Here is a 27,123-nt window from a genome sequence, read left to right on the forward strand (position 1 = left end):
AATCGAAAGCAAAATATCTAGATTTCGATGAAATTAGGCATCTACAAAAACCCTCCATTAGAAAAAAATAAAAAACGACATCAAGATCTGTAGATTGGTGGATTTTTCCCAAAATTATGAAGAACACACAAATCATGATAAATAAAAATTCAATTTCGATGTGTTTTTGTTCTCAAATTGAATGTTGTAAATCAATAAATTTGTCCGATTATTGTCAGAAAAAGCCTGAAAAACTTGAATATTTTTTTTTAAAAAATAACTATAATTCGAGTTGGGGCTTATCTTGTTTTCTTCTAACTCAAATGAAGCCATAATCTATCAAAATATATCCCGAAATATCTGGATTTCGATGAAATTAGGAGTGTAGTAGTTTTAATATCCCTATCATCTACAAAAGTCCTACATTTTGATCCTGAAAAATGAAAAACAATGCCAAGATATGTAGAATGGCAGATTTTTTAAAATTTATGAAGAACACACAAATAACGGTAAAGAAAAATTCAATTTTAGTGTGTTTTGTTATGAAATTGAATGTTTTACATAATAAAATCAATAATTTCATTCAATTATTTTCTAAAACAAAAACCTGCAAAAGCTATAAATTTTTTTAAACAAAATAACTATAATTCGGGTTGGAGCATACAATGTTCTCTTCCAACTCAAATAAAGCCGTAATCTATCAAAATCGAGCCTGAAATCCCTGGATTTTGACCAAATTAGAAGTGTAGTACTCTGAATATCTCTGTCATCTACAAAACTCTCCCATTTTGATTGAGAAAAATAAAAAACAACGCAAAGATCTGTAGATTTGCGGATATTTCTCATAATTATGAGGAACACATAAATAACGCCCAAGAAAAATTCAATATCGGTGTGTCTTTATGCTGAAATCAAATGTTTTATAGTATAAAATCAATAATTTCATTTAAGTATTGTATAAAAAGCCTGAAAAACTTGAATTTTTTTTAAAAAAAGTAACTATAATTTGGGTTAGAGCTTACCCTTCTTTTTTCCAACTCAAATAAAACCGTAATTCATAAAAATCGAGCTCTAAATCTCTCGTTTTTTATGGAATTAGGAGTGTAGTAGTTTGATTATCTCTGTCATCAACCAAAGCCCCCCAGTTTGATCGAGAAAAAATTCGAAAATGATGCAAAGATACGTAAATTGGCTGATTTTTCCCAAAATTATGAAGAGCACACAAATATAAGCCAAAAAAAGTTCAATTTTCGTGTGCTTTTGTTTTCAAATCTAATGTTTTATAGAATAAAATCAATAATTCCATTCAATTACTACCTTAAAAACTGAAAAACTAGGGAAAAAAAAAATTTATTAAGTAACTATAATTCATTTTATAGCTTACCATGTTTGCTTCTAACTCAAATGAAGCTGTAATTATCAAAGTCTAACTCGATATCTCTAATTATCGATGAAATCCAGAATGTAGTAGTCCGAATATTTATGTCATCTACAAATTCCCTCCATTTTGATGGACAAAAACTAAAAAAAATGATGTCAAGATCTGTAGATTGGTAGATTTTCTCCAAATTATGAAAAACACCCAAATAACGTCAAAAACAAATTCAATTTCAGTGTATTTTTATTCTTAAATCTAAAGTTTTATAGAATAAAATCAATAATTTAATCCAATTATTGTCTAAAAAAATCTGAAAAACTAGGAAAATGTTTTTAAAAAATAATTATAATCCGAGTTGAAGCTTATCCTGTATTTTTCCAATTGAAATGGAGCCTTAATTTATCAAAATCGAGCCTGAAATCTCAGGATTTCGATGGAATCAAGAGTGTAGCCGTCTGAATATCTCGGTCATCTACAAAAGCCCCTCATTTTGATCGACAATAAATAAAAAATGATGCAAATATCTGTAGATTGGTAGATTATTCTAAAAATTTTAAAGATCGCATAAATTGTGGCCAAGAAAAATTCAATTTCGATGTACTTTTTGTTATACAATTGAATGTTCTATAGAATAAAATCAATAATTTCGTTTGTTATTGTTAGAAGAAACATGAAAACTAGGAATTGTTTTTTAAAAAATAACTATAATTCGGGTTGGAGCTTACCATTTTTTCTTTCAATTTAAATGAAGTTGTAATCTATCAAAATCCAACCAGAAATATCTGGATTTCAATGAAATCAAGAGTGTGGTAGTCAGAATATCTATCATCTACAAAAGCCCCTCATTTTGATCGAGAAAAAATAAAAAACAATGCTAAGATCTGTAGATTGCATATTTTTTTTCAAAATTATGAAGAACACACAAATAACAGCCAAGAAAAACTCAATTTTAATTTTTTTTCTCAAACCGAATGTTTCGAGAAATGTGGTTTCAATACTGGAAATCTATGTGATATCCTTAAAATGTATTTTCATCTTTATTTATAAAGTTTCAAGCTTAAAAAATAGCCTAGATCGATAGATTCATGAGAACTTGAAAATCTTGAAAATTGACGGTCTAAAAATGCGTTACAAAATACATTATTTCCAAAACTTGAAATCTATTTTTCTCTTATGTCCATGCATCTTGATGTCGAGATGATCAATTTGAGGATATTTGGGCATCAAAACAACCTCTTCTAGTGAAAATTTTGTGGTAGGCTATTATTTGATTGTTTAGAGCCTCGACTCTATATAAACTTTTGCCTTTATATAATAAAATTAATAATTTCATTCAATTATTGTCTAAAAAAGCCTAAAAAACTAGGAATTTTTTTTAAAAAAATAACTATAATTCGAATTAGAGCCTACCATGTTTTCTTCTAACTCAAACAAAGACATAATTTATTAAACTTGAACTTGAAATCTTTGGTTATCGATGAAATATAAAGTGTAGTAGTCCGTTTATGATAATAAGAATAAATTTGAAATTTGTCTTGTAATATCATCTAATTTTAAAGTCTAATTTACAACTATAACAAAAGATACTAAATTATATAATTTATAATAAAAATATATTAATAAATAACATATAAGATTTGGTTATCAATGAAATTAATATAATTATTAATTATAATATTATAATAAACGTGATTCAAAAAACAAGATAGCTCTTGTATGTATATTTTGAATTGCTTGTATATTTTTTATAATAAGCGTAATTTATTATAAAAGGCTCGTTCTATTAAATAAATATTTTTTATAATAACAAAATTATTAAAAGACTTGTTTTATTAATTTAATAAATATTTTTTATAATAAATTGAATTCAATCAGAGTTAATGGTTATAAGCATATGGTTTAATCGTTATTAACAGTTTGCACGTTAATAGGTTTATTCTCAAACTGCTACAGTGGGAATTGTCCTGCATCAAAAACTTCGAAGGGATTTCACATCTATAAAAGACCTAAGGATCAACATATCACTTGGTGACGAATAAATGTGACTTGGGGCCGCATGAGAAATGAGAGAAAATGTAAGAATAGCATATCATATTTTAAGGGTTAAAAAGTTACAAGATTTTGATGAATACCTAAATTTGTTTTGGATATAATTGGAGTTAATAACGAATAATGAGTGTTAAAATTGATAAAATTGGGGGTTTTAAAATAGATGATCAATTATTGATTCAAAAAATGCCAAAAATGGCTAAGAAAATGGGGGTATGGGGAACTCACCCAAGTTTGGGCTATGTACTATGCTTATTCAGAGCCGACTATAGCAATTCTGATTTAAATAGTCGATTTTTTGATTTTTTGCATTAAGTGTCAAAAAAGCTAGGCAGGAGTGCAAACTTGCATGGCTACCCAATTCTTGCCTAAAGAGCATTAAAAAACATAACGAAACTGGTTTAATAGATTTTAAAAAATAAAAAAATATTATCTATATTAAAAAATAAAAAATCTATGGATAGGATTTTCAAGGATTCTCTTCATAATTTTCAAAGCGTGTTTGATAACAGGAAGTGTCTTTGAAGTTGAGAACTTCTTAATACCGTCCAACTATCGCGTTTGATAAAAAACGAGAACTTTAAATAAAAACTTCAATTTACTGTTCATTTTCTTACGTCCTTTGTTCATTTTCTTACGTTCTTTGCAAAAGAAGTTCCGACCCAAAGGGCGAACTTAAAATTGGAAGTTTGTAACTTCCTCTTCTTCGATAACCCTAGCCTCTTTTCTCATTTACACCACTGAACACCCACCCCGCTGAGCACCCCTCTCTTTGCAACTTCCCATCTTTGCCATTGAGCACCCCTCTCTTCGCAGCACGACCCCTCTCTTCTGTTCTTCGAGTTCAGCCGCTGACCAGCCCTCTGTTCGCAGCATGCCAACCCCTCTCTTTGCAGCCCGCTAGTGTTTACTCAGCTATCCTTGAGCTCTGATCCTTGCCATTGATCTTGAGGTACGCCATTGACTTTATTCTCTTTGTGTTGATGATCTCTGTGTTTGTTCATGAGCTTTTGAAGCAAAGAGCTCTTATTCTCTGTGTTATTGATCTCTGTGTTTGTTTTTGAGCTCTTGAAGCAAAGAGCTCAGGTGAATTTATTTTTCCTCTTTCTCTCTCTTCGCTTGTCCTCAGCTGCCAAATCTCTATGTATTTCAGGCAAGCATGAACGAGAAGGCCCGAGAAGGCCCCCTGAGATTTGATAAAAGGAAGGTGCATTAGCGGTTAATACGTTGTAATTGGATAAGTTTTTTGGAATATGACGGAACGAAGGACGAAGGAAAGGAAGAAGAATGCACCAAAATGCAGCTGCTGCACCAAACGCAGGTGCTTGTTTCTTGTTGTAAGTGAATGCAACGGGTCTTATCCAAGGAGCTTAATGCCAAACACAAGAAGGTATTCCCTATTTTACCTTTCCCTTCAATTATTGTAAAATTTCTCTCCCTTGTATTATTTTCTTCTTTATTTTCACATTTCTCATTCCCAATATTACTAATGTGAATTGAATTATTTGATCATTTTGGGTTCCTATTTTTTCCCCTCATTTTGAATTTGATTGAAATATGGGTGGAAGGCATGCATGTCTTAAAATCTAATCAAGTGACAGATACTGTTATTATCTAGTTTTTATGTATTAGGTTGGTTTTTTTTTTAGTCTTCATGTATTAAGCATTAGCAAAAAGATTGGAAATTGTGGTATCTTTCTGTTAAAACATTTTGGTTTTAGTATTATTGTTAGTACTGCATTTGCTTTGCCACTCTCTCTCGGTAAAATTGCCTGAGCTGAAATTATTTGAAAATGGAATTGATGTTAGTTGGTGATTTTCTTAAGTCTATTGATCTCATCTTATGATGTTTTGAAAGAATTTGTGCGGGTTTATGAAATATTGCACATATCATATAGCATTCAAGGTTTCTCATTTAAGATTGGTGAACACATGAATCAAATCTACATGTGAGCTTTTGTGATTTGCTAGTTATTGATCCAGTCAAGATTTGTTTGATGTGTAAAGTTCCAAAAGATGAGAAGGGTCTTAAATAGGAGTTTGAAACAGGGATCTTTCAGGTCAAGTTGTTAACTTTGTCATCTTAGAAGCCCGCATCTGTTACTAATTTGTTTTATGTTGGCCAGTTTCATTTTCCTGGGTTACTATTCGATTCTTTATGGGAAGTTGTCAATCTTCTATGTTTTTGTTATTTTCATATTTCATGGTGTTCGGAGGTTTTTGGAGAGAGCTTTTTGTACTTTTGAGCAGATAATGCTTATTAATTTACAAATTTAAGTTGAATAAATTAGAATTAATTATTCTTTGGGTATTGTTCTTTTTAGATATTGGAGGGGCTTCTAAAACTGCCAGAGAACAGGGAATGTGTGGATTGTAAGAGCAAGTAAGTATCTGGTCACACTTCTGAAAAAACAAGTGAGACTGTAGCCTTTGAAAAAGAAAACAAAAGAAAAGAAAATACATCTTATGACTGTTTGTTTGCATGCATCTGTTTTCTCATATCAGGAGCTGTAGTAGCTATTAACTATTAATTTTGGTTTGATTATCTAGAATCTCATGATTAGATTATCGACTAATTGGTAATTGATTCCTGAAAATTCCAGTATGTGTGATGCTTCCTGAATGTGTAGCATTTGTGGAAGAAATTTTTGTTTATGGTCATTTCTTTTTCAATTTGTGAATGTAATGCCATTTCTTTATCGAACTTGTATTAATCTTTTAGCATTGTATGCTGTCCCCAAAGTCGCATGAGAACAATATGGATAGGCCGTATGTTTTACATTGTTGGTCAAATATATGAAATGGAAGTATCATGCTATGTGGTTGGTTTGTTAAGTAGTCTGCTAATATCTAATTTTGACTACATCTGCCTGATGAATATCCAAGTAAAGGTACTCCCATAATATATCATAATCATGATTCTTTGGACGTTTTTGTCTATTAGAGAGAGCCGATGAATTTTTCAGCGGTAGAAGAATGGTTGTGACTGAGGCCTCATTTGGGCGTACATTTTTTCAGCAACGCCAATGTTTTTTTCTTGTACCCATTTAAGATTCGTTGGCGTCGTAGTGTGGTCCGTTATAATCTATGGGGAAAGGCTATTACTTGTAACCCCCCCCCTTTTCCCAAAACACAGCCTAGATTCTTGTAAAACTACAATACACAAAAACTTGCTTGTCCTCCATTCCTCCAGAAGTTGGACTTCTTTGGTGTGACTATGATCGCTTAAGACTACAGTTATTTAGGATTGCCTATATAGTTAGGCAGGGTTATTTGTTAAATGTGCCTATATTTTTGGAGAAAATGTCAACTTTTGTTAAATATTTATGTTTGAGCTATAATGCCTTGTACTTTTTATTGTTTATTTATACTTAATATTAAGTGCCATCTAGTTTAAAGAAATCAACCTAATGAGGCTTTATTATAACTGCTAAAGATTACCATAACAATATGAGCCAGTGGAACCCTGTAGAGGAGGCCCAATTCATTGATCTCTTGTCGAAAGAGGTAAAGAAAGGGGGACTTCAAGAAAGGTGTACGGAATCAGATGACAAAATATATGGTAAGCAATTATGGGTACTTTTATGACTTGGAACTGTTGAAGAGTAAGGTCAAGCAGTCTGTAGAAATGTACAGGGAAGTACGTAAGAAACATTTTGAGACAACCCTGTTTTGGCTGGGATAAGGCTAATCGAATGGTGACTGCCGAACCAGCCATATGGGATCGGTATACAGCTGTGAGTTGAAATGCATTTGTTGTCTATTTCTTTGTGGTTTTGCAAGTTTAGGTGCAATGTTCACACAAATTCAATACATATGTGTGTTCTTCTTACTGGAGTTTACTTATATGACAAAGTACAGAGGTAAATCTTTGCCTATATACTTCAACAAATTGGAGAAGATATTTGGCACAAATGCTTCATTGAGGCCATGTGGAAGGGGGAAGAAATAGGTATTGATGTCTTCCTCAAGGGATCTCGGCATCTCTAGATTGTCTTCCTAAGCATCTAGTCTTTCTTTTCATTAATGTTGGGAACATTGTGGGACAAACAACAATGTTGTTTTATTGTTGAATGAGATATATTTTTGAGGTTGGGATATGGATGCATCAGTTGTGAATGTATGTCAAAGTGGTGTTCAAGCTATTACAAGTTGTTATTGAATGAGCTGGTTTCTTATTGCTTGTATATGGATGCATTAATTGTGCATGTGTGTTTGTATGTTGTGCTGAAGCTATTATAGCACAATCCAATAGAATACAGGAAACCAAATCCACAATTGCCATGGCTGCCGATAGATAATGAGTGTGCATGTATGTGTGTGCACGTGTGTGTGAGGAATAACGAGAGAGCAAGAGAGAGTTTGTAATCGGTTTAAGAAGAAAGTCATCGACAACCTACTTATGAAATTTAAACACCTATTCCACTGCATATTTGTAAAAAGACTCAATAGATTGTATACCCACAATAGTTAAGAAAATATGTTGATTTCTATTTTGAGACAGTTGATTAGGAAACTAGTGATTTAGTACATAATATTGAATTGAGGTTCTGCTTGACATTGTCTATAGATTGCTTCAATTTTGAGGTGCAATGAAGTTTATTATGCAACATCTTGCTTCAATTTATGTACAAATTTATCTCTCTAGGACACTTCTCTCACTCATCAATAACACTCTCTTTCTCTCCCTCTCTCTCTCAATCCAATATACTTTACTTTCAATTGATATTGTATCCCCAAAAAATAATATTCTACAAATTAATAAAATTTAAAAAAAAAATTCTACAAATTAATAACAAATAAATAATGTCTAGGTCTCAATTTTAACATTTTACATCTTATCTATTTAAAGCTAATCCAATACAGACACCCAAAACTTCTTTAACTTCCCAGGAGGTTATCAAACATAAAAACCAGGAACTTCTTAACTTCCCGGGAGGCTATCAAACACATAAACCAGGAACTTCTTAACTTCCCAGAGAAGTTATCAAACACAGAAACCATGAACTTCTTAAGTAACTTCTAATTTAAAGTTCTTCAGGAATGTCCAATTTACAGTTCATGAACTTGCTTCCAGTTATCAAACGGGCCCTTAAGGAACTTCCCTAGGATTTTACGTTATTTTTTATTATGAATGGAGAGAAACTAGAGGTAGTTGTATATAGACCTCTACTTTGGTTCTAATTCAATCCAGAATTGGAGTTATAGATCTATCTTTAGGCTTCATGATAGGGTTTGATTGGTCAAAGAATTTTGTCTTCTACAAGGTTTTAGGGCTCTAGAAAATTCCTGAAATATACCTTCTAGAAACTGAACCGAAGTTGGTCCAATATAGTAATGGATTTATCTAGGCTAACAAGAGTCTCTCAAAAAATCTGGTGCAAAAAGAGTCGAGCGATGCACATCTCACTGCTAGCTTAGATCCGGCCTAAATTTTTCTGGGTGGTATAAAAACCTGTTGAGTTTAGAAGTGCTAGTTTGGTACCAATCAAATGGGTTTTGAGATGTCTGATATAGGTTTTCTTAGCGCTTTAGGACTCTATTTTTTGTTTTGGATAAGTCTAAATCAATCAGAATGTGGACAAATTTGGGTTGATTCGACTTGTTTAAGAAGATTTTGTAGTTTTTAGGAGTTATGGGCTATTGGTTAGGATGTACTGGCTTTTATGTCCCTATAGTTCAGGGTTATGGGTTTATAGGAATTTTAGGATTTAGGAATTAAGATTTGTTCTTGGAGGTAGACAGCTACAACAACTTTTAATATTTCCTTCCCTAATACGTAATGGTTGGAGGGCATTTGTTTCACCAGAGTATCCTCGAAACGCCACATCATCCTACTCTGTGGGGAAGTTCTCATCACAAGGAGACAAAATACCCCAGAAATCATAACTTTCGAGAAAGCTCTCATCTCAAGAAACAATATAGTCATATTTATTATCGATCCACCATGGCTTTTGTGAGAAATCAAGGCGAGAAGTTCGCTGAAAATTACGCAACCTTGCAAGAAATTTGCCCCTCTTCATAATAAAAGAAATTACTTTTCAATAAAAACAATTGTTTCATGCGGGCTGGACCGCATTTCTACTATATGCTGTCCAGAGGTATAAAGCATCCATCTTAAAGATGGATGCAAATAGGTGGTCCATCTAAAAACAATTGTAATTAACGGTCCAAATGTTTTTTAATGGGAAAAGTTTATATAGAGCTGAGGCTCTAAATAATCAAATAAGAGCCTACCTCAAAAATTTCACTAGAAAATATTGTTTTGATGCCCAAATATCCTCAAATTGATCATCTTGACATCAAGATGCATGGACATGAGAAAAAAATGGATTTCAAGTTTTGGAACTAGTGTATTTTGTAATGCATTGGACCGTCAATTTTCAAGATTTTTAAGTTTTCAAATATCTGTCAATCTACAGTATTTTGAAGCTCTAAACTTTATAAATAAAGATGAAAATAAGGCTATCACAAAGATTTCCAATATTGAAACCATATTTCTCAACACGATTTGAAGGGAGGCTCTAATTTGATTGTTTAGAGCCTAGGCTCTATACAAACCGCACCCTTTTTTAATATAACTATTATTTCTAGTTTTCAAAATTTATTTATTTTTCATATTCTTGATCTCCATATTAAAAATTATATGTACTCTAAAAATTAGGATCAAATTATAATTAAAAATATATTTATTGCCAAGCCCACATTTATACAATATTCGGGCTTGCCGCATGCTAACCACGTCCTTTCAATAATATTTTGAATGGGAAAAACTTCAATAAACCCCATCAAACAGTGTCCAAATGGCATGAAATTTTGAGGTTATGGTTCTTCCACTGTCCATCTGCATGAGTTTTGAGTAGGCATCTTTGTAATTTTGATACTTTTCCCTGCTCCACAGCCCATTGACCATTGTCCAAAAATTATTTTCTCGTTATGTGTTCCATCCGACGTTGTTTTGGGCCAGTACTTTGAGGATATCTTTGGGTATATTGGAAGTTTGCACAACTTTATTTTGTAGAACTCTCTACTTGTTGGATTATGGCCAATAAGGCCTCATGACCATCGTAGTATTCATGGTCACTCTCTTATCTTCTATTTTAACTGTATTTAATTTAATTAAAGTATATCGTATACTTGCTATAATGGTCTTATCGCATTCAAATCCTTTGACTATCTTTTATAGTAGATTTCATTGTTTTTCTGAACCACCCATCAATGATGTTCTAACGGTCACATTAAACCAAACACTTTTTCTTTGAGGTAAGAGGGAGAGTGATAAAAAATGGGAAGGCTTAGCTATTCATATGGGCACAGAGAAATCTGGACCATTGGATGCAAAATTTGCTATATGTGGTGAGGGGATAAGCTCCAATGCTTATAAAAGGGGCTCTCTCACCCATTACAGAACACAGGAGAAAAATCTCAGAGCCATTGCCTATCTCTCTAGTTATCCATAAGCTTTACAACAAAATCTTTTTTTTCTTTTTGTTTAGGGAAAATTGTTAAAAACCCCCAAATATAGACTTTCTAGGCACTTTACTCCCAACGTAACTTTTCCTAACATATTTTTCCCCAAAACCAACTTTTCTAGCTAATAGCCCCCCAATACAAAAAGTTCACTTTTTTTTGACAAAAATACCCTTCCCTCACATAACGATAGTTTTCACTGGAAAAGGGCAATCCGACAGTTAGAAGAGGCAGTCTGGTGTTGAGAAGAGGCGGTCTGGTGTTGAGAAGAGGCGGTCCAGTGATTTGAAATAGCGATCCGGCGTTTTGAAATAGCGGTCCGACATTTCATTGTGACGGTCCGGGGATTATGCTATTGGAGAAATAGGCAGTCCGGCATTTTGAAGGGGCAGTTCGACATTTTGAAGTGACGACACGGCATTTTGAAGGGCAGTCAGGCATTTTAAAGTGGCGGTACGGTGTTTTTGAATGAGCAGTCTGGCATTGTACAAGTGCAGTCTGACGTTTCTTTTTATTGGGATCTGAAAATGATTTTTTATGTACTGGAAGGGTATTTTCGTTAAAAAAATGAACTTTTGTATTGGGGGTATTAACTAGAAAAGTTGGTTTTGGGGAAAAATATGTTAGGAAAAGTTAGGTTGGGGGTAGAGTGCCTAGATAGTCCATATTTGGGGGTTTTTAGCAATTTTTCTTTTTTTTTTATCTTTCTCTCTCTATCATTTTTCAGTCAAATTGTTTTTATAATAATTTTTTGACACTGATATCATAGTGTGGTTCTTTTCTTTGTGGGGCTCTATCAAATTTACAAGATTCTCTTGTTTCTGTCTAGAGTTCATAAGGGGCACACTATTGCCACTTGCAAGTTTACGCATGCAACACTATTTTGTCTTTATGTGTGCTCTCTCTTCCTTTAAAGAGCAATGTTTTTGTCCATTATCTACACTTTTTTTTTAACTTTTGTTGCCTCCTTCTCTCTCTGTTGAGAACCTTATTGGGTGGGATATCTTTTTGCATCTTGAGTCAAACGATAATCCACTGCTCTCTATACGTGTGAAAGCTCTATCGACCAAAAGTTTTATTTTTCGCTGAGCATTTCCATAGTAAAGCAACAGGCTGATTCCTTCACACGGCCAAGCACACCATACAGGGCTTCGATTATTTTTATAGCAAAAAGACTTGGACTTGTCGCCCTCAATAAAGGAGATATGTGACTCACCATTGACCAAAACAGTATCACCATCATCATCCGAGAAATTGATAAAATCATTTATCGAGAAAGTGGTTAGTTGATCTAAACCTTGAATTTGTTGATATTCCTATATTTCTTTGATAGTTGATCTAAAACTTCAATTTGTTGATATTCCTGTATTTCTTTGATAACATGGCTGCTAGATTGGTGATGAGTGACCTATCCAAACAGAAAAACTCAATGGGTCAAATTTCAATATGAGGAAAAGAAAAATGAACTATATATTGATTTAAGACGAGATTGACTACATTTTGACTTCTACTAAACTTTAATTGGGTTTAAACGCTTCTGCTCATAGTAGAAGAAAACTTGTGGAATGGGAGGGGGATGACAAATTAGCAAAAATTACATTGCTTATATTTGTGGAGGATAATTTGATAAGAATTTTTGAAGACTTTGAAACATCCAAATTAATGACGGAAGCGTGATTGAAAAAAGATGGATCTACCCATATTCAACTTTTTGCTTGAGAAATTCAATTCATGTAGGATGAGGGAAAATAAATCCATGTAGAGCATGTTAACAAAATGCTTGTTCTTGCTAAATACCTTGCTGCGACAAGAAACCTCATCTCGATCTTATGCAAGTGTTAACTGTATTGAATAGTTTCTCACAGTCATGAGAACCTGTGATCAATGCTCTTAATTACTCATCTCAAGGAATTACCATGTTGAATTTACCCAGGCACCTGAGTATAAAGGAATACAGAAGAAATAAAAAGGGAAAGGTAGAATTGTACTTTGCTCAAAATTCCTCTAAACATGACCACCCTAAACCCTACAACAATCACAACAAAAATAATCGATTTAAAGGAGGGGTAAGGTTTTCAAACCACAAGGGGGAAAGACCTACAACAACCTGCCAATATATTGCAACTGCAGGAAGATAGGGCATATTAAAACTAAATGTCCAAGTAAAAATATTTCTAATGGCTACCGCATGAACAATGGGCAAAGGAGCAACCACAAGAATAACAAAAATTCGATTTAGTTTGTGTGATCTCTAAATCTATTGTGGCTGATCATAATATGAGAGGATGGTGGGTGGACTTTGCATCAACTAGACATATTTCAAACACTACGGATGGTTTTGTCGATTTGAAGGAAGCCAAAACCGACGACCAGCAGATATACATGGGAAATGACACCTTCTGTGATGTGCTAGGTGTTGGCACATAGAAGCTGGAGTTGCCTGAGAATGTAAATTTTCTACTCTCTAATACTTTATATGCGCCTAATATGAGGCGCAAACTTATCTATGTCCCTAGGTTAGGCGAAAAGGGCGATGACATTTATTTCAGATCTGGGAAGGTATCTACTAGAAAACATGGTCGAGTTTATGTTTAGGGGGAGAAAGTTGAAAATTTGTATCATCTAAATGTTGTTAATGGAATAAATGATGTTATTTCTTCTTATATCAATATGGTAATGAATGTGGCTGAAAATGATGCATATATATGCCACTTAAGATTTAGACATATTAATAAAAATACAATGCAAACAGTGTTTCAAAAAGCGCTAGGTGGGTCCTAGGCAGCCTGGAGGTCCAGGCCGCCCAGCTCCTAAGCAGGCGCCCAGAACATGGGTGGCCTGGTTGAATCCAAATAAGGATTATGGCATTCTGCAGTTTTGTCAGTATCAGTTATATGTATTGCCATACATAATTCAAATTATACTATATATTATTCAGCATTTAACACACACTCCATAAGCATAACCATAGTCCATAAGTTAGTTCATACTCTATATTCAATTAAAACTTAAAATTTTCCAACCAACCAAATTATCAAACCAAGTTATCAAATAGTATCATACTAGTACTGCATTTCACCACCTGACCACCATGAGGAAGACAACAAAATTGAATTATGATACTATCAAACTATGAAAGTAATACTTGAAGCCTCAAAAGAATATTCAATAGTTCAATAATCAATACACATTACTTCAATCAAGGTTCAAATTTCAAAGTTTAATAATTAGTCTACAATCAACATTCATCAATCATCATTCATTCATCATCAGAAAATATTGGGTTAGTTGCATTGGCATCATATACATCGGAGTCGACAGAGTCGTCACTATCCTCGACATATTGGTCGTCCTTGTCCTCCTCCGTCTCTTCTGAATCAACCTCTTTTTCCTCCTCTTCCTCCATCCTTGTTCTTTGTGCAGAAGATCTAGTGGCCCTAGTAGGGTCAGCTGATGTCTCTGAAGCGTCCATGACCATGTCCCATATCAATCCTTCATGCACCTCGACCTCATCATCATCAACTAACCACTCCATAGCATGGTCCATATTTTTTGATCTGATGAGGTCTATCGTATCTCTCTTAGCAAACCTGTCCTTCAGGAATCGATTGTACTTGACATAAACTAGGTCATTGAGCCTCTTTGATTCAAGTCTGTTCCTTTTCTTTGTATGAATCTAACAAAATCAAATGACTCTAATTAAAATCGAATATCTATGGTTCATGTATTATTTATAAAATTATACAAATTACCCTTACGCCCTTACCCCTTCAAAAGTACTCCAACTGTGCTCACAACCGGATGGAGAAGTGGTTAGGTTTAAGATCCTAATGGCCAACTTTTGGAAATTTGGAGAACTACACCCATGGTGGCTCCACTAATGGGCTGCAAAGATATTAAAAAAAATCATAAATAAATAATAGAATTACTTGATTACTTGAACTTGATAAAGATGAGCTTAAAAATATTATTAATACTTGGTCCAGTTTTGGTCCTTTGCCTCATCGCCATTGGAGTCCCAAAAGACTTTAATGAGCACTTGTAATTTATCAGCTCATCAGCGCATATAATATCCTGAATTTCAACATCAGGGACTAGGACCTCTACACACTCATTAAATCCATTCATAATTGTTTCATTTGATCGTATATCCTTGTCAAAATAAAACAAAGCTGGGTTAAAAAATAACCAACTGCATGCAATGGCCGATGTAGCTGTCTATCCCACTTCTCATCAATAATATCCCAAACAGGCTTGTAGTGCGGGTTTCTTCATCATTGAAATTTTGGGCTATCTCTCTTTTGTATTTCTCCATAGCATCATATATGTGGCCCATAGAAGGCTTGTCACTATCAACCATACGAAGGACTTTGACAAGAGGAAAGAAGACCTTAAGAGCGCCCTTCACCTCTTGCAAAAAAGCCTTAGAAAGGATAATATGTCTCATCTTCTTCCCAACCTGATCCTTAGACCATTTGCATGCTCTCCACTCGTCCGAGATAAACATTTGCTTTAACTGCACTCTCCTCGAATGTTGCTATCTAGACATAAGTATCAAGTTGCAAATCTCGTGACCCCAGGCCTCACAATCTCTTTTTTCTTTGTAAAGGTACGCATCATGCTGAGGGTGAGATGGTGGCTATAAATGAAATTTGTAACTAACTTGGCTTTCTTCACTGCACTTGATATCTCGGTTAAACCGCCAAGAGCCTCAAGCATGAGGTCTATATAATGTGCTGCACATGGTGTCCAAAAGATTCTAGGATAAGCTATGCGTAACAAATTAGATGTAGCAACATTAGGAGAAGCATTGTCTGTGACGACCTGTACAACAAGATGCTCCCCAACCTCCTTGATTCCCTTTTCTATCACTTGAAATATGTAGTGGGCATCATATATATGATCAGAGGCATCAATAGACCTCAAAAAAATAGTCCATGCAGGACAATTGACAAGAAAATTCATCTGACTTCTTCTCTTTCTATCATTCCAAGCATCAGTCATAATAGAACCCCATACTGAGCCCATGCATGATTCTTAAGTTCTATTGCTTCCTTTGTGGCACTCACTGCCTTTTTTGAAAAAGGCTCTGAAAGCTCATATGGGGTTGAGGGTTTGATCCCAGGGCCAAATTGGCCAACTGCCTCTATCGCAACATAGAAGCTGCTTAAGCGAGCGGTATTGAAAGGAATGCCCACCTTATCAAACCATGTAGCAAGATAATATGCAGCTCTATCTCTCTCTTCCTTCTTGATTCTATTTTCAATGGTGGTTTGCTTTTTTGTTCTCTCCTGCAATTTTAGGGTCAGGCCGAAGTAAAAAACTATCCATAAGGCCTCTAACTCGAGGCTTCTTAGTCCCGGAACCAGAAGCAACTACAACTCCCTTCCCCTTTCTCTTAATAATAGATTGCTCAACCTCTTGACATCCCTCCCCAATCCTTTCCTCATCACTATCATCATCATCAAAATTGACCCGAACCTCAGACCCAATATATGCTATAGTTGCAATTCTCTCATCTTTTTTCATTTTCACAATGTTCAAAAAATTCTTTATTTCCTCTTTAACAACATCATGAGTCTTTTTACATGGGGCAACATCCCCCCTGATACCGGCAAGATGTTTCTTGAACCGGTTTACTCCCCCTTTTGTATCCTTTTCACAAAACTTGCATCTTTTGCAATTTTTATCATTAGGATCTGGGTTATAGTTGTATTTCCAACCGGGATCACCACTCTTATTAATCCCAAAGAAGACATCTAAAAAATATTGCAAATTACTAAAGCAATAAAAAAAAATCACTTACTTTGAGTTTGATTGCTCAATCTTCAAAGTTCCACCTCAAAGATGCTTCTAAATACTCAAAATCTTCTAAAACACCCCCTAATAACTTTACAAAACATCAAAAAGTAAATATAATACCAATGAGTGATGTTTTGATCAATTTTGGTTAACTTTGAGTAACCATTCGATCTTAAAAAATTCACAACAATCTAGTTTTTTGGTGGTTTTCTCTCTCTAAATTTGGCTCAAACAAGGTTTAGGTTTCAAATGAACCTAAAACCCTAATTTTTGGGCCTTAAAAAAAAAGAAAAAAGAAAAAGGACATGAAATGCCCTCACGATTTTTTTCTCTGCCTCTATGCAGGGCGCAGGCCCTAGGCGGCCGCCTAGAGATCGACCGCCTAGTTTGGTCGCCTAGGCTTGGGCGATGCGCCCAGGTTTTATGGATCGCCTAGGCCTTATGGAGCTGCCCCTAGGCACTGGGCTGTCTGCTTTTTGAATCTATGAATGCAAATATTAGTAAAAAGATGAATAATACCTAATCTTAAAGAAATTGAGTTCCAAACTTGTGAACCTTGTCTATCAGGAAATTTGTCTAGAAAACCATTCCTTCAAGGATAAATATCACAAAAATTTCTTAATATAATCCACTCAGATATTTGTGGACCGTTGAATGTTAAGACATATAGAGGTTGGAGAATTTTATAACCTTCATAGATGATTACTCTGGTATGGATATGTGTACTTTATTAGTAGAAAATCTGATGCCTTGAAACATTTAAAAAGTATAAAACAGAAGCGGAAAATCAATTAGGAAGACATAAAATTTCAATGACCGATAGGGGAGGAGAATACACATCAAAATTATTTAACCAATTTTGTAGAGATTATGGTATAATACATTAAACGACCTTACCATACACCACACAATAAAATGAAGTAGTGTAGTGGCGCAATAAGACTTTCATGGAAATGGTTATGTCTATAATGAGCCAAGCCAACCTAGCTAAAATTTTTTGGGGAAAAGCCATTAGTATAGGTATATTAATTTTAAATAGATTGCCAATGAAGTCGATAGAATTGACCCCTTATGAACTTTGGACATGAAGAAAACTAGACCTACGTATATTAAAAATTTGGGGATCGCCTGTACATGTGCTCATCCCATATCACCAAAGAGTCAAACTTCACAATAAAATAATTAAATGTTCATTTATAGGATATTGTGATAATTCTAAGGGATATAAGTTCTATGATCATGACGAACTTAATTTCGAGTAGGGATGCCCATTTTCTAGAAACTTTAGATAACGATAAAAATAAAAATAAAGAAGTTGACTTATTTGAAGAAGGGTATAATAAAGATCAAGTAAATTCCATGGATCTTATACCAACAACTAGTGATTTTGACCTTATTGAGTCGCCTAATCTAGATAGAAATCAAAGGTCCCCAAATCTAGATAGAAATCAAAGGTCTAGAGCTCTTCCTTTCCATTTAGATGAATATTATATATTCTTACATGATGATGAGATATATGAATGTACTTATAGTGATGCTATCAATTCACTTGAATTGTTTGAATGGGTCGATAGATAATGAAATTAACTCTAATTAAAGAAATCAAGTAGGGGAACTTGTAGACCTTCCTGAAGATATGAAGGCTGATGTAAATGGATTCTTAAGAAGAAATTTAAAGCTGATGGAACCATTGATAAATATAAGGCTAGATTAGTAGCCAAATGATTTACTCAGAAAGAAGGAATAGATTATATGGAGACATACTCTCCTGTAGCAAAATTTACATCTATAAGAATAACATTAGCATTAGTAAGCATTATAACTTGGAATAATTTCAATTAGATATTAAGACAATATTCTTAAATGGAGAATTAAAAAAAGATATTTATATGAATTAGCCAGAGAGATATGTAGTTGCAGGTCAAGAAGAATAAACATATAAATTGAAGAAATCATTATATGATCTAAACCAATCATCTAGGTAATGGTACTTAACTTTTCACAAGATAATCGCCCAAACTGGCTATATAGCTAATAGATTGGATCACTGTGTATATGTTTGAAACAATGGGAGTAAATTTGTGATTTATCTCTATGTGTGGATGATACTCTATTAGCTGGAAATGATATGAAAATGATGAATAAAAATCTTGGCTTAATTCATATTTTGAAATGAAGGATATGGAAGAATCATCATATGTTTTGGGAATGAAAATTACAAGGGATAGAAATTCTAGGCTTCGCTGTTTATCTCAAGAAAAATCTTTAGAGAATGTCATTAAGAGATTTAAGTTGGAAAACTGCAAACTAATAAAAACTCCTATTTGCAAAGGCATGAAGCTATCAAAGAAAGAATGTCCAACTAATGATGCAAATAAGGCTGAAATGAAACATATTCCATATAACTAGCCATTGGGTTTATTATTTATGTTATGCTTTGTACAAGACCTGACCTTAGTTTTGCAATAGGATATGTCAGTAGATTTCAAAGTAACCCAGGTATGACTTATTGGCAGACAATTAAAAAGATACTCAGATATATCCAAGGAACCAAACAGTGTAAATTATGTTATCGGGCTGATAACCTAAAAATTCAAGGATTCTCTGGTGCAGACTTCGCAGGAGATCCTGATGATAGAAATCCACTTCTAGAAATCTTTTCCTCTTTGTAGGAGGTTTTGTTTCTTGGCTTAGTAAAAAACATGAATGTGTTGCGCAGTGCACAATAGTAGAAGAATACATTTCTTGTAGAATAGCTTGTACTTTTGTTGTCTGGATAAGTCGTTTCATTAGGGATTTGAAGCTGGAAATAATCGACGAGCCAGTTCAAATATTTTGTGATAACCAGGCCACAATTTTGTTACTTAAAAATGAAGCAATGAGCTCTAAGGGCTGACACATAGAAGTTGATTATCACTATATCCTAGACAGAGCAAAAAAGAACGAAATTGCAGTAAATTATTTGCCTTTCAGTGATATGATAATATACCTTTTAATAAAAAGATTGATTGCTGAAATGTTCTCCAAGCATGTGTCCATGATGGGACTTAAAGAAATATAGTTTTTCTTCCCAAGAGGCACCTTTTGAATGCTATAAAGAATTAAATCCTGTAGATGAACAAAACCTTGTAGCAAAACATGTCACATTGGGTAAAACTTTAAACGGGCAAAACCTTGTGGCTTGGCAATGTTGGTGCATTCAGCTTTTTGGCCAAGTGAGAGTGTTGGAATATGGCCATTAAGGCCTCAGGACCACCATAGTGTTCATGGTTGCTCTCTTACCTTCTTTTTAAACTAAATTTAATTAGACTATGTACTTGCTATAATGGTCTCACTTTTATGGTAGATTTCATTCTCTTTCTTTTCTTTGCTTAACCACCCATCAATGATTTTTTAACGGTTCGAGTAGTTGTAGATTTCTTATAATCAGGGTTCGAATCCCAACAGAACATCCATTTTTATACAAAAAAGTGTTGAAAAATAAATATAAAAATAATTCGATTGAAAAATGATAGAGAGAGAAATATAGATAAAAAAAGAATTTTGCTGTAAAGCTTATGGATAACTAGAGAGGAGAGATGGGCAATGACTATGAGATTTTTCTCTCTGTTATTTAATGGGTGAGTAAGCCCATTTTATAAGCATTGGAGCTTATCCTCTTGCCACATATGGAAGGATTTGCATTCAATAGTTTAGATTTCTCGCTACCCATATCGATAGCTAAGCCTTCATTTTTTTTATCATTCTCTCTCTTACCCCAAAGAACAAATGTTTGGTTTAATGTGATTGTTAGACTATCATTAATGGGCGGTTAAGAAAAAGAAAGAGAATGAAATCTACCACAAAAGATAGTCAAAGGATTTGAATGCAATGAGACTATTATAGCAAACATATGATATAATTTAATTAAACTAAATGCATTTAAAATAGAAGGTAAGAGAGGAACCATGAACACTATGGTGGTCATGAGGCTTTAGGGGTCTAACTAAAGCACACCAACTTTGCTAAAAGGCCGAATGCACCAACGTTGCTAAACCATAAGGTTTTACCCGTTTAAGGTTTTATCTAATGTGACATGCTTCGTTACAAGGTTTTTTCTACCCATAGGATTTCATTCTTTGTAGCATTCAAAAGGAGCCTCTTGGGAAGAAAAAATATGTTTCTTTAAATCCCATCATAGTCAAATGCTTGGAGAACATTTAGGCAATCCCTTGTTAAAGGATTTGCTATCATATCATTGGAAGGCAAATAACTTACTGCAGTTTCTTTCTTTTTCACTTTGTTTAGGATATAGTGATAATCAACTTCTATGTGTTTTCCTTTAGAGCCAATTGCTTCATTTTTAATTAAAAAAATTGTAGCTTGATTCTCACAAAATATATGAACTGGCTTGTCGGCTATTTCCAGTTTCAAATCTCTAAAGAAGCGGCTTCTAGATGGCAAAAGTAGAAACTATACTACAAGAGATGTATTCCACTTTCATTGTACCCCAGGCAATACATTCCTATTTCGTACTAAACCAAGAAACAAAACCTCCTCCAAAGAGGAAAGGATTTCCAGAAGTGGATTTTTTATCATCTAGATCTCCTTATGATGTCTACATCAGAGAATCCTTGAATTTGTAGGTTATCAACCTGATAACATAATTTATAATGTTTGGTTCCATGGATATATATGAGTGTTTTTTTAATTGCTTGTATGTGAGTCATACCTGGGTTACTTTAAAATCTACTAACGTATCTTATTGCAAAACTAAGGTCAAGTCTTGTACAAAGCATAATGTACATAATAGACCTAATGGCTTGTTTATATGGAATATGTTCCATTTCAGCCTTATCTGTGTCATTAATTGGACATTCTTTCTTTGTTAGTTTCATGCTCCTTTGCAAATAGGAGTTTTTACTAGTTTGCCATTTTCCATTTAAATCTCTTTATGGATATTTGCTCTTTTAACTATTTTTTTCATTTTATTTTTATTAAGGGAAAATATCTCCTTGTCCCCTATTTTTAACTTCTATATCTCATGAAACCCAAGAATTGAAAATATTACTTGTAAGCAAAAGGTCTGTATCTTTTATATCTTACAACCCCCTGGCCCTCTTTGACCTTAAATTTTTGACCCAACAAAATACTGAAATGACATCCTATCCAAACTTTTCTTCTTCCTCAAAACTCTATCTCTCTTTCCCCTCTCTGCACTCTCTTTCTTCGAGTTCTGATTTTCTCTTTCTATATTTTCCTAGGGTAATAGAGGAACCCATGGCCATTTTCTCTCTCGAGTACCACTTCCCTTTTCATCCAGCACTAGTTCTTCGTCTTCTTGTAACTGTCGACTCCAAAAACCCAGAATCTCTCTCTCTCTCTCTCTGAAACTGATCTTTGCAGGCTTCTTCAAAGTTAACTGTAACAGAAAGAGAAAAAAATTTGAGTTTCTTTTTGGATGTGATTTGGTCTCCAATCGTTCCTTTTCTCTGACACATGAACTATTAAGGGCTTCTGATCACTTCTACAGGTTTTGATTTTCTCTTTCCTTAGGTAATAGAAGAACCAGTGGCCATTTTCTCTCTCTAGCAACTTTGGGTTTTTCTCTTTCTGTTTTCCTAGGGTAATAGAGGAACCAGTGGCCATTTTTGACTGATATGGGAAATCTAATTAAGGAATTCCTGTCACTTTCTTCTCCAGCGGCTCTTACTAAGAAACTAATATTTGTGCTTGTATCAAAAGGGAAAGAGCTTGTGACCTGCTCTATATATACACCGCACCTCTTGCAAACAAACCCACCAAAAAATCAAATCTATCCCCATTCAACCCAAAAAACATCAGCTCCATTTGTCTTGAACATGGGCTTTGATTTGGGCATGAAAATAGCAGTACTTGATTTCTTAGGTAATTTGATACCATGCATTGAGAGATTGAGATGGAAAACCCTAACACGAGAGGTGCGAGATGCTCTGGAAGGCCCCGGGTATTTCGAGGTTGTGTACGATATTGCGGTCCCTGAGTCTCTGCAGAAGGAAATGTCCTTTGCTATTAAGGAACTCTTTGATCTTCCCCAAGAAACATAGGCGAAGAACTGATCTGAGTACCCTTTCCGAGGATATACGACACATATCTCTCAGATTCCATTTTTTGTGGCCACGATGCTGGATAATGTTTAGAGAGAGAGAGAGAGGAGTAAGAGATGATGTAGAGAGGGGAATTTTTCTGCAACTTTGAGTTTTAGAGTGTGAGAGAGATGGAGTTTTGTGGAAGAAAAAAAGTTTGGATAGGGTGTCATTGTAGTTTCTTGTAGTAAAAAATTTAAGGTCAAAGGGGTCCAGGGGGTTGTAAGATATATAAGATAGAGACCTCTGCTGACAAGTAATATTTTCAATTCTTGGGTCTCATGAGATATAGAAGTTAAAAATAGGGGATAAAGAGATAATTTCCCTTTTATTAGTATGTCATAATCTCGAGTGGCATATATTCATCATTTTCAGCCACATTCATTGCCATATTGATATAAGAAGTAACATTATTCATTTTATTAACATTATTTAGATAATACAAATTTTCAACTTCCTCCCCCCAAACTTATACTCTCCATGTTTTCAAATAGACACCTTCCTAGACCTGAAATAGATATCATTGCCCTTTTCATCTAACCTAGGGACAAAAATAAGGTTGCACTTCATATTTGACGCATGTAAAGTATTAGTAAGGAGGAAATTTACAATCTCTGGCAACTCTAGCTAATATGTGAAAGGTGTCATTTCCAATGTGCATTTGCTGGTCGCTGGTTTGTTTTTTTGAACGGTAACGTTTGACTTATTATTAATTCATATGTAAAATACAAGATGTTCAAGCAATGACACAATATTACAGAAAAGAAGTAACCAACAGAGAGGGAATATGTACTCCTCCTTTAGCAAGAATATCGACATCTTCATTCGCCTCTCTATAACAATGTTGGACCGTCGCCATAGAGGTTGACAAAATATCCCAAATTTCATGAAAAATAGACTCCAGGGGATTTTGGCCATTCTCTTACTCCAGGCAATGACATTTGCGTCCTTCGATAATTCTGTCCCCTTCCAAAGTGCATAGCAATTTCAAACCTTCTAATGAACCTCGTGGTTCCGCCTCATTTGCTGTTGTGATACCATAATGACCCGAGTAAGAAAAAATAATGTGACCCAAATTATTTCTGATGAGTCCCCCATAGCCGGCTGGCCCTGGATTGCCATGTGAACTTCCATCAAACTAAGTTTGAAGGAATTCACTGGTGGTGGTATCCAAACAACCTCACTACGAGTATTGATGGTAACACCATAGTTGCCACTCCGGAAGGATTGCTAATGATAAGACTTTTAAGAATGAAGCCACTATCCTTATGTGCAAGGAGCCAATCAACTGCAACTGCCAAAATATTCGATTTTAATGTAGACAGATTTGCACTTATACTATCAAAGACTCTTCTATTTCTTTCCTTCCACACATTCCAAAGAAGGCTAACCCAAATAGATCTCCAAAGGATAGTTCCCATCTTTGAAATATCGGGTGTAATCCATTGGTCAAGAAGAGCTCGGACATTTTGGGGCAAAGGTAATGATAGATTGAGGCACTGGCGAGCCAAATCCCAAAGATAAGTAACAAAAGGGCATGAGAGGAAAAGATGCTGCGAAGTTTGATCACTGGCTTTGCACAGGATACATACATTGGTGATATAATAAACCCCCTCTTTCTCAAGCTGTCAACATTTGCTAGTTTATCTTGACACAAGATCCATAAGAATAACTGTACTTTAAGAGGCCAATGCAATTTTTTAATCTTGAATAAACCAGTATCTAATTCTCTCCAATGATCAGAAAATAATAGGTTGTAGGTTGACTTAACTGAAAAGTCTCCCGAAGGGGTAAGATCCCCAATAAAGTTATCATCCATATTTGGAGTCAAATATGTGTCATTCAATAATTCCAACAATGCCTAATACTCCTCAATGAATCTGTCTGTACCTCTGTTGTACTTGCAAGGAATGGACCAAACAATATTAGTATAAACACCCCTACTAGCCTCCTTAACAGATGCTAGCGGGTTTAAAGCTTTTGAGAAGACCTCGGGGAAAAGGTATCTCAACGGTTCATCTCCAATCCATTTGTCAAACCAAAAGAGCGTGGATTCTCCATTCCCCACTATTTTTCGAAATTACCGTAGATACACAGATCTCTCATAGTCAATACCTCTCTAAACATGGGACAAACTTGTCATGTTTCTTGGACTTTTATTGTGACCAAAATTCAAATCCATTCCTTATTTTTCTCACGGAGCAAGCACCCAGAAAGACTTAGGTTGTGTATGGATCCTCCACCACCATTTTACTAAAAGTGCCGAGTTCATATGTTTTAGTCTCTTAACACCCACTCCCTTTCCTTCATTGGTCTATAAACTTTTCCCAACTCACCAGTTGAAATCTCTTCCTTCTTATGTCATCTCGCTACAAGAAATTTCTCATATTCTCTCCAGTTGTCTTTCAACTTCTTTTGGCATCTTAAATAAAGACATAAAATATACTGGGAGGTTAGACAAAGTGGATTTAATCAACGTATATCTTCCTCCTATAGAAAGAGGTTTAGCTTTCCAAGTGTCAAGTTTCTTCTCAAATCTCGCCACCACCGGATCCCAAATTGATCTTAAGGGCCTCGAATCCATTAAGGGAATTCTCAAATGAGTACAAGGTAAGGACTCAACACCACAACCTAATAGATGTGCCATTCTTGATACTACCATTTGCGGATAGCTAATACCAATGAGCTTGGTTTTACTCAAATTAACTTTAAGTCAGATTGAAAGTTCCACGCTTTAAAAAAAAAATCCATAGGCAAGTGATTTCAGTAACTGTTGGATCACAGAATATAATAGTATCATCAGCATATTGTAAATGTGATACTATAAGACCATTTGTACCAATATTAACACCTGATATGATCCTTTGCACTGTCAATCCATTAAGCATGACACTAAAGCTCTCAGCTATCAAAGTAATATAGGTGAAAGTGGGTCCCCTTGTCTCAATCCTCTTGATGCTTTTGAAAGAGGGTCTACTGGTTTTGACTTCCGTCAAATCGACAAAACCATCCTTAGTTTTTGAAACATATCTGGTCGATGTAGAGTCCACCCATCATCCTTTCATATCATGATCAACCACTATATGTTCGGAGACCACACAAACTAAGTCGAATTTCTTGATATTCTTGTGGTTGCTCCGTTATCCATTGTTCCTGTGGTAGCCATTGGATATATTTTTTATTTGGACATTTAGGTTTAATATACCCTATCTCTCCGCAGGTGCAATATTTTGGCGAGTTGTTGTAGGCCTTTGTGGTTTGAAAACCTTACCATTCGCTTTAAATCGATTCTTTTTGTTGTGATTGTTGTCAAGTCTAGGGTAGTCATGTTTAGAGTAATTTTGGGCAAAGTACAATTCTGCCTTTCCCTTTTTATTTCTTATTTCTTTCTCTATACTCAGATACATGGGTAAGTTCCACTTGGTAATTCCTTGGGATGAGTAATTTAGAGCATTGACTACAGGTTCCTATGACTACAGGTTCCTATGACCGTGGGAGACTATTTGATACAGCTGACAAAAGCATACGATCAGGAATGAGGCTTCTTGTCGCAACAAGGTCTTTAGCAAGAACAAGCATTTTGTTAACATGCTCTTCCACGAATTCATTTTCCCTCATCGGACATGAGTTGTATTTCTCAAACCAAAAGTTGAATATGGGTTTCAGATGTAGATCCATATTTTTCAATCAAAGCTTCCATCATTAATTTGGATGTTTCATAATCTTCAAAAACTCTTATCAAATCATCTTCCGTAAACGGAAACAATGTAGTTTTTACTAATTTATCATCCCCTTCCCATTTCACAAGTTCTCTTCTACTATGGGCAGAGGGGTTTAAGGTTTAGTAGAAGTCAAAATGTAGTCAATCTTGTCTTGAATCAATATGTAGTTCATTTTTCTTTTCCACATAATGAAATTTGACCCATTAAGTTTTTCAGTTTTAGATAGTTCACTCATCACCAATATAGCAGCCATGCTATCAAAGAAATATAGGAATATCAACAAATTCAATGTTTAGATCATCTAACTACTTTCTTGATAAATGATTCTATCAATTTCTCGGGTGATGATGGTGATGCCCTTTTGGTCGATGGTGAGTCACAGAGTTCCTTTATTGAGGGCGACAAATCCAAGTCTTTTTGCTGCACAAATAATCGAAGCCCTACATCGTGAGCTTGGCTGTGTGAAAGAATCAGCTTTTACTACGGAAATGTTCAGCGAAAATAAAACTTTGGGTCGATAGAGCTTTCACATGTCTAGAGAGCAGTGGATTAGCATTTGACTTAGGATGCAAACAGATATCTCACCCAAGAAGCTTCTCAACAGAGAGTGAGGGAGGCA

The 27,123-nt window shown here is 34.7% G+C and overlaps 1 protein-coding gene across 24 annotated transcripts in view; it reads left to right on the top strand.

Annotated features, from left to right (window-relative positions):
• Positions 1–3,877: 3,877 nt before the first annotated feature.
• The window catches only part of LOC148779799 (uncharacterized), a 35,544-nt gene continuing 12,298 nt past the window's right edge, over positions 3,878–27,123 (top strand). For 21 of the 24 annotated variants that reach the window (XR_016044646.1, XR_016044661.1, XR_016044658.1 and 18 more), the window contains exons 1-3: positions 3,878–4,358; positions 4,560–4,796; positions 5,731–5,789. Coding sequence is in view for 7 of the 24 variants with exons in the window: in XM_088852139.1 (XP_088708265.1) it covers positions 4,752–4,796; positions 5,731–5,789 (104 nt within the window). In the remaining 17 variants the exon portion in view is untranslated. Of the gene's footprint in view, positions 4,359–4,559; positions 4,797–5,730; positions 5,790–6,842; positions 16,980–26,261; positions 26,540–27,123 lie in introns of those variants that run through there. The other 3 variants (XR_016044660.1, XR_016044655.1, XR_016044654.1) reach the window with 3 other exon arrangements.

This window comes from Amborella trichopoda, chromosome 11, assembly GCF_054954075.1.
Source record: "Amborella trichopoda isolate Santa Cruz 75 chromosome 11, AtrichopodaSantaCruz75HAP2 v2.0, whole genome shotgun sequence".
Lineage (NCBI taxonomy): Eukaryota > Viridiplantae > Streptophyta > Magnoliopsida > Amborellales > Amborellaceae > Amborella > Amborella trichopoda.